A 12,220-nucleotide genomic window follows, 5' to 3' on the forward strand; every position below is an offset into this window, starting at 1 on the left:
ATCATATTTCACTAATAGAGAACAGCAACAGTCATCCCTCTGCACAAAATGGGCCATCTACAGATCCTGGCAACTACAGACCCATAAGTCTCAGTAGTCCCATATGCAAGGCCATGGAAAGAGTTATCATGGAAATGGTCAGTAATGGTGAAGGAAACCTCCAGACAAAGGACCCAACCCAATTTGGTTTTGTCAGGAGCAGGTCATGCTTACTCAGCTTGGTGGACTTCTTTGTGAAGGTCACCATAGCAGTGAATGAGGGCAAAATGATTCACACTGCCTCCCTTGACCTGGCCGAGGCATTTGACATAATATCCCACTTGGGCATTGTTGACAAACTTAAAAGAGGTTAGGTATAAATCCTTATGTCACCTGGTGGATAGCCAGCTGGTTCACAGACCGGACCCAGGAAGTTAGAATTGGGGAGCTCATTTCTACAAAGAAGCCAGTCACAAGCAGAAACCCTCAGAAATCGGTCCTGAGACCGCTCCTGTTAAGCATTTACCTCTCTGAAGTCAAGGCCAGTGTTAGTTGCCTCGCGCTGGCTAAATTTGCAGATGATTGCAAATTAGGAGCAGTCATAGAATCCGCCATCAGCACAAATGTTCTCCAGAAAGGACTGACACAGACAAATAACTGGTGTCAGAGCCATGGACTAACACTAAATGCCAAGAAATGCATAATAGTATCCTTCAGGAAGTCATCCACCCCAGTAACTATCTTATTGACAACACGCCCCCAAAAGATGACCCAGTAGTCAGGGACTTGGAGACGCACTTATTTAGCAGTCTAACGTTTGACCATCACATGTCTACAAAGGTATGGCATCTAGGTTAAAGGAGGCCATTGTTCTATTGTATTCAGCATTCTTCAGACCTACCTTTGAGGACAATGCCCCCCTTTGGTGTGAACCTAACTAGGCATATCCAACAACTGGAACATCCACAGTGGTTCCTCACTAAAATAATACAAAGAGTAACATAATTTTATTTGCAGGTGTTTTTGTTTTATTTTTGAAGATTGTAAAATTATTATTCTTAAAATGTTTTGTAGTAATTTGGAGCTTTTCTTCCCGGGCCTTCACTGAAAATGGGCTTCCACCCAGTCAGATTTTCCAGGTAATCAAATGTCAGTAATTAAACAAACAAATAAATAAATGCTCTATGCATACTGCCTCAAGGCCATATCCCCGTATTCTGTCTCCCCCAGGCTGTTGAGGGGAATCTATGCCAAGCATAAAAGGCATTGTCAGATCCCATCCTGATGGACCGCCTGCATATCCAAAAACAGCAACAGAATTACCCATTCTAAAGACATAAATCTTTCCTGTGACATAAATAGGACCTGCTGGTTAGACAGATATGTATCCTAGAGACTACCCCCTTCTCTGGAGCAAGCTCCCCACCCATGTGAAGCAGAGTTCTTCCCTAACCTAATTAAGTGCAACTTGGACAGTTGGATGGAGAACAGGAAATTCATCCCTGGTTTGGCATCTGTGTCTGTAATGGACACATGCAACCAGTAAATGGTTCATATCCTAGGCCTGTGCTTGTAAATGCTTCATCTCTCAAGACCCTACACTTATCAAGAGTACTAGAAATTGCTAGAGATTTAAGATGCATCAATAGGCCTAAAACAACCCTTGTGGTCATTAGTCTAGTAAACATGTATGAACCTATAATAAAATGCTAATAACGATGAAAACTGTGCATTGTTTACAATATTTGAAAAATTAATACCATCTCTGTTCCTTCTCTAATATGATTCACAATGGCTTTTCTATGCTGTTTTTAGTACCAAAGAAATTTTGGTAAGATATTGTTTAGTTTACTTATAATATTAGTTTTAGGAATTAAAAAAATAGATTGCATAATATTATGCATAATATTATACAATTTTAGATAATAAGATCATTGTTATTAATGTCAGCTGAGCTTCAAAGGAAAAGTAACGTATTCAGATTATCACTTAGATTTTCTGTATTTGTTATAATAAAAAAAAGTTCATTTACAATTTCATTTATGTTTTCATAAAAGAATAAACCTAAGACTTTGTTGTTATTCTTTATTAATTCTTCTTTAAAGTTGTTTATGTGAATGTTTAATTTATTTTGATTAATGAGCAGAATCTCAGTTTTATTATTATTGAATTTCATTTTAGATAATTCTTCAAAAAATTTTGTAGAGTTAGATATTTCAAAAATATGTATATCTCCAGTGGTAATCAGTATGTCTTCTGTAGAAGTTGTACTTTGGAAAAATATAATTAATTCATTAAACTTTAAAAGTTTAAACATTTTTTTTATTTCTATTGAATTACACAAATGGTTCAATCAAAGTTGCAAATAGCTGCACCATTACAGAAGAAGGGACCAGTTTTACTAAAGACCTTTGATCTTATGTAAATATTGCATAACATAATAAATTTAAGTGGAAATCCAAACATTTGCAAATATTTAAATATATATTTGCAGTTAAGACTAACAATACAACAATTTGATTTATTAACATTAGCATACTCAATAGTCATTATTAGTTTTTTTTAACAATATCTTGTATCTTTCAGTGAAGTATTAAGCCAGTTTGATCATTATGAATAGCATCTTCAATTGGATTTTTTAGTCTATTCAGAATTATGGACATAATCAATTTATGATCATTGTTTAAAAGAGAAGTGGGCCTGTAAGAGGAACAACTTTCTGAATCTTTGTCTTGTTTTAAACTAAGGGAAAATAAGCAGTGTTTTGTGAGGGTGGAATTAAGATTTGTTTTGTATTAGTAAACAAACTCTTTTAAATAGATGTAATATTTCATGGGGGGAAAAACTACAGCATCTCTGGTTCAATACCATTATGACCTGGAGATTTGTTATGTTTTATAATTTTTAATTTGACCTATAATGTCAGAAATGGTAACAGTTTTTTTTCACATAAGATTTTTAACATGTTCCTTTGTAATTTTCTGTTTAATATTGTTATTTAAAGAAGTAAACAAGTGCTTATTGTTTTTCTTAATATCAAATGCATTTTGTTTTTTAAATAATTCTTAAAAGTATGTATAATCTCATCAGTTGACCTTTCACCATATCTTCATTTATTATACATTTTATTTGTTTAGTCTTATTGATTAATTTAGATCTGTTAGCAAGTATGTGTAAAGTTTTTTATAATAGAAGCATACAAATTTAATCTATTTTTTCTAGACCCAAATCAGTCTTGTGTCTTATTTTTCTTTGGTATTCATTGGTAATATCTTTAGCTATTTTAATTCTACTTTTGTCACTTTTTGAATTTGTAAATCTTTTTGTAATTTTATAATATTAAAATAAAAATCAAACTGCCAAAGGTCAAATAGGTGTAGGTGTTTATATGGAAATGATCCAAGGGTGGTGCATTTTCTTGAGATCTGCAAGACTCAAAAATCTCTTCAGACCTCTGTTTAGACCTGTAGCAGCAGCAGCAAAAGGTAGTAAAACAGATCCCATTAGGATTTTTGTAGACAAGAAGCTTAAATAATACCATCCAAATGTTCCAGCCTATATTAAGGATTCATGGGACTTTTCAGAAAAGTTAGCAACAGTTAACACTTACAATTTAGATTTTGATTTTTGCCATAGTTAATGTAGTTGCACTTTATATCAATAGTCTAATGGTTAAGCTGAGGAGATGATTTGGACTTGTTTTGGGAGAGTATTCATTTTTGACCAGCTCTGATTTGAATCGGTTATGCACTCTTTTAGTTGTAGTATATATTTTTTTTCTGTTTGACATCAACATATTTAACCAAATAATAGGGGTAGCAATTGGCATCCCTATGGCACCAGTATATGCCAGTTTACTATTAAGACAGTGGGAAGAACAGATTTTAATAAACAGTTCATACTTTTTTTCAACAGAATGCTGTCTTTTATAGTCTTTTTACTGATGACATGTTTTTTAGTGAAATACAAGAAAGGTCATTGATACATTTAAGCATAATATGGAAGCCATTACTGAAGTTTTAAAGTTCACTTGGCATATATGAAAGAGAAATTATATATTTGGACTTGACTATATATGTATAGGCCAAATGTTTGGTGTCAGAGGTTTTCAGGAAGGATTCTTTCACTAACCAATATTTACATTTTTCTAGTATGCATCTATTATTTGTAAAGAAAAATATAGGTAAAGGAAGATATGTGAGAATTGCAAGGTTGATTTTGGGTGATAGTATCTTTAAAGGATAAAGGTGAGCTGTAGAAAAGGTATTTTTAGAAAGAGGGTACCCCTCTACCTTATTGCATTTTGTATGCCAAAAAAATATTGAATGTAGGAACACTAAATTCCCATCTATTTTAGTTACTTTAGATGGGTGAAAAAATAGTAAAGGCACCCAAAATGCAAAAGATTTTGATAAGCCAATTTTTTATTATGTATTCTTTAGATGTTAAGAATATTTTGAAAGTTATCTTTGAAAATCGGAAAGTCTTGCCGGGAACATTGAACTGAGTCAGGAGGTGGTGATGATGGGAGTGCCCAAAGGTAATTTTCAAGAAATTATGTATTATCTAGTCATTGTTGGAAAAGAGAAAGGATGTTACCTTACAGAGTTTGGCAAAAGTGGTATCTTCCTCTTTGGAATGTGTAGTCAGTGCAGATTTATTAAATATGGTTCTTTTTTAATGTGAGTAATAACAATAAGATTTTGAGAGTGTCAGAAGATTTTACATGTAGTTCTAAGGGTCTTTTTCATTTGAATATTTGTGCCACTTGTCCTGCCTATTGTGTGGGTAAAACTGTTAGAACTTTAGTGGAGAGGATTTATTAGCATAATTATACCATTAAACTTCAAGACAATAAAAAAATGCTGTTGCTAAACATGCAGTTTTATGTAAATCTTTTAAAATATTCACCTTTCAGATAGTGGAACAGCTGAAGTTAGATTTAAGATGTGGAGATTTTAATAATATTTTAGAACTGCACTGGCAGTTTACCTTGGGTGCAGTGTTTTCCTCAGGGTTGAATGATGTAATCTCTTTAAAAAAATGAATTAGCTCAAATATATTTGATTGGTTAGTTCTGGTTATGTGATCAGTTTTTAATTTGTATAAGAAGTGTTCAGTGAAGGTAATTTGCTGTTTCTGATGAAGTCCTTATTAAATGGAACAAAAGTAGTATTGGTGTTTCTTCCACAGTTTCAGTTTAATTTTGTTTTGATATTTTATTGTTGGTTGCCATTTTTCTTATGCCATCCTTTAATATTTTAGAACACCACTTTTTATAGATATAAACTTTAAAATAGCCTCATAGAGTAATGTTAGTGACCACATTTTTATCAAGTTCCATGCACTTATCTCTATTAATTAAATAATCATTGAAATCAGGCAAGTTTGTTAAATAAGTTGGAATTCTTAAAGTAATAGTCAATCATCTTGCACTCACCTCAAGGTTAAAACTTAAAGCATTAAGTTCAGAAACCCGACAAGGATCTACTGATGTCCTATCAATTTTTGACTGTATTTTAGGGGAAGTATAGAACTTATCAATTCTTTTTTGGATACCATGTACAAATGCATAATGTGCAAAACACAGTGAACTAGAATTAAAGATCATTATGTCTTTAAGACTGAGATCAGCTAACAATTTTTTGACATTTTAGCTGTGGTTGAGATTTAAAATGTTGTAGAAACAGTAGTATCATGCTCATCCACAGTACAATTTGAATCATTCAAAATAATTAAGTAACCCTTTATCTTGGATAATATAATAGCTAGATAGAATTAATCAACTTTAGCTCCTAAACCAGGAGTCCAGTAAATATTTTCTTATCATATCCTACAACTATCAATGATTGCATTACTTTGGATGAGTAAAATAATGAAATATTTTAGGCATAATAATTCATCTTCACAAAATAACTGTTCATCTTCTTTTTGATTAAAAGTATCTAAAAATAATTTTAATTCTTTATTAGATAGCAAATTAATATCTTTCTGTATAAGAAGTAATTCTGGTTTATTAATATTTAAAAATGTGTACAAAAGCCTTCTCTTATTGTCACTGTTTAGACCATTGATATAAACAAAAACTTTAAAGATGTTAATCATTAAATGTAAAAATAAGAAATTAAACTTTAGTGAAACTTTGGTTGATTCCAGCAAAATGTGTCTTTCAGCTTTTCCTGGTTAGGGGTCGCCACAGCGGAACACCAGTCCGCTAATGATTGGCAGTAGGTGCCGAGTTGCCAGCCCTGATGCACAACCGTCAACGAAGATACGCCCATTCACGCATATCTCCAGACAGAAGATGCTCTAGCTGAGAATCAAAAGGGACAACGTCTTACTGTGAGGCGACAGCGCTACTGCAGCGCCACCAGCAAAATATGGTATGTTTAATCTGATATAAAGGGAATTAAACATAAAATCATTAAAATAGAAATCAAATTACAAAGAATTAAAGATAAGCAATTTATTTATACTACAGTATATCCACTACTCCACAGACACTAAAGTTTCCAGTCAGGTGTAGAATACTACATTTCTGTGTGATGTTAACCATGTGAATATGGCCTAAGTATCCCCAAGTAAATCTAGGTAGTATGAATTTGTTTTTTATTGGATTAGCACTGTAGGCACAGATTCCTGTTTTTACAAGCAACCTAGATCAGTTGTCTAAGTAACCTACTCAAGAGTCAGATATTTACATTTTCTTTAATTTTAATTAATTAATTATTTATTTTGTGTTATTTTGTCCGCATTGCCTGCTAACCAATTGACCCCCTCATAGTCTACTGGCTTGTGTGTTCTTTATAACTGGAGTGAGGACCGACAGAGGGTGGGCATCAGTGGGACAACCATCTGGATTTTCTTTTGTTGCCCTTTGTTCCCTCTGCATGCTTGTCTACACAAAGGAAGAGAGCATGCAGTGGGCTGTCCTCTCACTGATCACTGTTCAATTCCACAAGCGACATTTGCCAGCAAGCAACCCTGCTCAATGTCTTCAAACTTTAGGATGTGGTCTACTCAGTTTGCATCAGAGAAATTGTACCATCCTTATGTGCATTCAAGCATCTGCATCCCTTATGTCCCACAGGTGAAGTGAGTGGGCCAAACCTCATTCCTATCTCTCTCTCTGCATGGCTCATCCAATTATATGACTATTAAATGAGTATCTGTTTTATTGGGACAGTCTGGGCTATATCTCTTTGTGCCATAGAGCCAGGCTAGAGTCATACAGTATTTAAGAGGAAACTCAAAGAATCAAACCCAGAACTGCAAGATGAAGTTTATTTGCAGATCGTAGCCTTAACATTGAACTATAATGCCTCAGTGCATATATGGTGGCCAGGGTGGTGAGGCCAAGATACACCTCTAGTCTGTTATGTACTGTTTGTCAGAATGTAGCATACCTTTTATTTTGTTTGGGTAGCACTTATGTAGTTGAGACATAGAGGGTATCCAGTGCAAGTACATTTTGTGCATAATGCTGATGTGATGTCACCCTCCCGAAGTACAAACAAGCAGCAAAAGCATATGCTGTCTCTGCTGCTGTTTGTCTTCATATTTTATGCATGCAGTCCCACTCTTGTGTTTACCCATGACATGCCACCATTTCGACTAGCCTGTCTGTGTTCATGCGCTGTATTATACAGCATTTATTCTTTAAAGTTGTTCTGTGTAATGTGCAGCATGCTTATGCTGTTCAGAATATACTGTGCTTTTCAGGTGTTATGAAGGGTATTCTGTCGAACATCATTTAGGTTATCTGGTAAGTATGGAGGGAAATCATCTGATAGCAGCTGTTAACTGTATTTTGTGTATGGGTTACCACCAACAGTGCTATCTACAGGTCCAACTGATATCTGCATGCCATAGTCTGGGCATGCTGTGCCTAGTAAGTGATGTGTACATGGTGGTGGTGGGGAGCACATCCATGTTTACATCCTCTGCAGTGTCCTGTTTGTTGCCATATTTGCTAATGGCATTGAATGTGCTGGATGCTCTGCTCTAAGTCTTCAGTGTATAACCATATCATACAGCATGGTACATGTGAGGGACATTTTGTTGGTCTTGTCTGGCCTGGACTGTAGACTCTTGTCAGAGATATCAAAGCACTTGAGCCAGCATGCACTTCATAAGTCTAGCTACTGTCTTCATCACCTCTTGTGTTTGGCTACATCCTGCTTTAGCTGTCCTTTGTGTACATTTGGGAATGGATTCTTACCATTATGCATTGCTGTAAATAGAAGACAGAATCACATTTGGAAGTAAAGGTTATACAGGTGATGTGCCTCATATGCACATCTCCATCTGTACTGTGTTATATTGCCCTTGCGTACCCTTACCTCACCCAGTAAGTATCCTCTGCAGCATGACTCTTCCATTGTGCACATTCCTTTTGTGGATTTCTGACAGTAGTGCATGCCTTGGGTTTATACTTGCCAACTTGAGCTTACTGCAGTATTTTCAGTAAGATAAACAGCTGACACATTTCACTTGTCTACCATATGCCTTCATCATAAGTACTGTTGGAATGCCAGACACAGACATTAATGACGTTGCCTTCTGCTTTGCAGATTAGTTGGCATTTGATGGAGCAATGCCTGTCACTGCTGATTTGTACCATCCTCTGCAGCCCATTTAGGGCCTGACTGCCAGCATGTGTGCATTTTATTGTGCTTGGCACCATCAGTAGGATTGCTAACCTGTTGGTGCTTATATAGTGATAGTACAATAATCCTGTGGATTATATGGAAGTTGTTGTTGTTGTGTCTTTCGGCTTTTCCCAGTTAGGGGTCGCCACAGTGGAACTCCGGTCCGCTAATGATTGGTAGTTGATTTTTACGTGCCGAGTTACCAGCCCTGACGCACAACCTTCAACGAAGGTACGCCCATTCACGCATGTCTCCACGCAGAAGACGCTCTAGCTATGAATCGAACCAGACAGCTTCTTACTGTGAGGCGACAATGCTACCGCAGCACCATCACCGCGGGTTGTGGGTTTTATGGAAGTATTATGTACTTATCCACATACTGTATTTGAGGAATGCACCCCAAACCCTGAATACTGAAACCTGGGAGACATCTACAGCATCTGCAGTAGGCCTCTAAATTGTCCTTATGGCCAGGATGCAGAGAGCTATGGATACCTTAGTATGTGGCAGGATGGTCTATTCACACTTTCAGGGTCCAGTTCACACAACACATGCCACATATGCAGTACATTATAACCTTTTCAACTATGTAGTTATCCAGGAGCTCTAGGCATTTTAGAATGACAAAGCCATGCTTTGGTTGGAGTTCCATCCTTTATCGTGACATTGTGGGGCATATGGCATTAGTACTTGCCAGATTATGCTTATGTAAAACACACACACTCTGCATCCCTCCTCAGCACATGTCCAAACCAACGTAATCTTGCCTCTCTGGCTTTGTCTCCAAACCTTCCAACCTGGGCTGACCCTCTAATATACTTATTCCTAATCCTGTCCACCTTTGTCACACCAAGTGCAAATTTTAACATTTTTAATTCTGCCACGTCCAGCTCTGACTCCTGCCTTTTTGTCAGTGCCACTGTCTCCAACCCATATAACATAGCTGGTCTCACTATAATGTTTGTATATCGAGGCAGAACTATGACAAAACTGTTTTTTTTTTAACTTTTGTACATTTGCATTCCTTCAGCTTCTCTGAGTGCCATGATGTAAACATTGTGTATCAAATCCCCACATCTCTATGTATTTAGAAATTGCAGACATTTTCAGAATTTTATGTCAACATTTTAAGGTTTTACAAATTTTGAAGTTTATTCATGAATCCCAGCCCAGACTTTTTTTCAGTTTTTGTGCAAACACTTTTCCAGTGGTGTACTGTTGACATGCACTTATTTTTGTGGATGTCTTTATATGTGAATGGGCGTGCCTTCATTGTAGGTTGTGCGTCAGGGCCGGCAACTCAGCACATAAAAATCTACTGCCAATCATTAGCGGACCGGAGTTCCGCTGTGGCGACCCCTAACCAGGAAAAGCCGAAAGACACAAAAAAATGTATATGTATTTGGTGATTTCTAGTTTAAACTTTTTTTGTTTGACTACTACATCTTTACTAGCTCATGGTCAAAATGTGCACTGTTCTAATGCTGCACACTAAAAGGTATGTAGTCATTTTTTTCTTATTCATATTTTGTATTGTATGTTTATTTTGTGAAATATATGTTACCGTGAAATGGAAATGCCCTTTGTTATGACTTAAAATGACTTTGCTTGTTATTTCCACTGTTTTTGATAAGTTTACTCTCAAGTTACTGAGTCATATTTTTCTTTGTATTTAGGGCAAATGCTATGAAATGGCAGTAGAAAAATATGTGCATCGCCATCTAGAACTTTTAAAGGAAGAAAAGGAAGCAGAAATAGAAGAACTCCGGTATTTGTTCACTGATGTCCAACATATGTACCTGTGTTTAGAAATATTTAATCTCCGGTTACTACTAAGATTACTGCCCACTTTTGTTTTACATTTTAGAACTGTGTATTTCTACTTAAATGTATTAAAGAGTTGTATAAGTTTGTTGTGTTCTAGCCTTTATGTCAGACTTCACATTTCTTGGATTTTGCTGCCAGTGATTGCTACTTGAGTTTGCATATTTTTACTGTTGTTTGTGCATATGTATATTATATTTGTTTGACAGCAGAAGGAGGCAACTTCTCTTGCTTCCCCTTTTAGTGACTTTAAAATTCTTCTTCCCCTCCATCCCAACCTCCATGTGTTTTCCCCACCTATCCCATGTCGTTTTGAATGCTTCAATGGATTCCATTCCAGCAGTCACACTGATAGCTTATTCCATAGGCTCACAGCCTTCACCATGATGAATTACTCTTCACAGATCCATGGAATACATGATCACTTCAAACTTCTGCCTTGTTGCTTCCGCTCCATTTCCTTTCTGTTTAACAGAAGAGCTTCACATCTTCCTGCTATGAAGTTGTGCACTCATATCATGTTTGTACTTTCCCCTTTTGCTGACTAACAAATGCAAAAGCAACAGCTCTTCTAAGTCTACTTTTTCTTCTCTAACCATCTCCCTACACACACACACACACACACACACACACACACACACACACACACACACACACACACACACACACACACACTACTGGTGGCTCTCTGGATACCTTCCAGCAGTGTGATATCCCTCTCCCTATCTGGCCTCAGAATTTCAATCTTTATCAGCATGTGGGCTAATCAGAGCCCAGAATGGAAGCATTACTTCTTTGCTTCTGGAGTCTGTCCCCTGGAGTTAACACAGTATTCTGTTCATTATTACAATGGTCCTTTCATTCTACTCCCTTTGATCCATTTCAGATGTAATAAATATCCAAGATAATTTTCTACCTCATTACTATTTGATCCACAGCCTCATTGGGTTCTTTCTCATCAAGTTTGTTGTTTACCTAGTGCAGACCATTACATTTTATAGGTTAGTACTAAGCTAACTGCCCTTTCGAGCCATTTTAAGCTTAGGCAATTATCCCTTGTAAGATTCAAACCCAGCATCTTGTATTTGTAAATACCTTAACCATTAGGCCACCCCTTAACCATTAGGCCACCCTAGTTCATTGAACCTTAATTGCCATCTCTCTGCTACTTGGATGGCCTTTTCTTAATGTCGTCCCCATTATTTCGCTGTTGCATCTGTCTTTGTGGCATTTGTAAGGAGGCCTATCCTGTTCTCTGTTCCCTTGTGTTATGTATGAGGCGAAAATATGGGAGAGGAATGGATGTGGGTCTGATGCCTTCAGCACTCTTTCGGTCACATTCTTTTGGTCACATTCTTTATTCCTGACAGTGTATTTCATGCCACAGACCTCTGTGTCATCTCCATCAGACATGTTTTAGCCTCGTTCCTCTGTCTCAGGCATTCTCAGTCTTTGCAGCTTTCTTAACAGTCACCAGTGTAGGACTAATTCAGAAGCCATGCCGTACTGTGTGCACTGATACTTCAGTCCAAAATTCTGTTGTAATCCATTTGTAAAACTGTATGAAATTTGACTGGCTGCTTCAAACCCATGCTGCATGTTATCCAGGAGTCTGTTGTCCTCTAGGAATGCCACCGGCCTTTTCCTTAGTATTTCCTCCAGGCATTTTCTTGCAGCTGTTGTTAGGCTAAGTGGTATGTTGCTGCTTGACGTTTTCCTACCCCACCCATGTACCCTATACAAATGAACCATTCTTGTCTTCCATT

At 36.6% G+C, this 12,220-nt stretch overlaps 1 protein-coding gene across 1 annotated transcript in view; it reads left to right on the forward strand.

Moving 5' to 3' along the window:
• Nucleotides 1-12,220, forward strand: part of IGHMBP2 (immunoglobulin mu DNA binding protein 2) — a 751,785-nt gene that overhangs the window by 11,772 nt on the left and 727,793 nt on the right. The window contains exon 2 of the mRNA XM_044067302.1: nt 10,307-10,398. Within this exon, the coding sequence (XP_043923237.1) occupies nt 10,322-10,398 (77 nt within the window). The 5' untranslated portion in view covers nt 10,307-10,321. The remainder of the gene's footprint in view (nt 1-10,306; nt 10,399-12,220) is intronic.

This window comes from Protopterus annectens, chromosome 3.part1, assembly GCF_019279795.1.
Source record: "Protopterus annectens isolate FY-2018-M chromosome 3.part1, PAN1.0, whole genome shotgun sequence".
Taxonomy (NCBI): Eukaryota; Metazoa; Chordata; order Ceratodontiformes; family Protopteridae; genus Protopterus; species Protopterus annectens.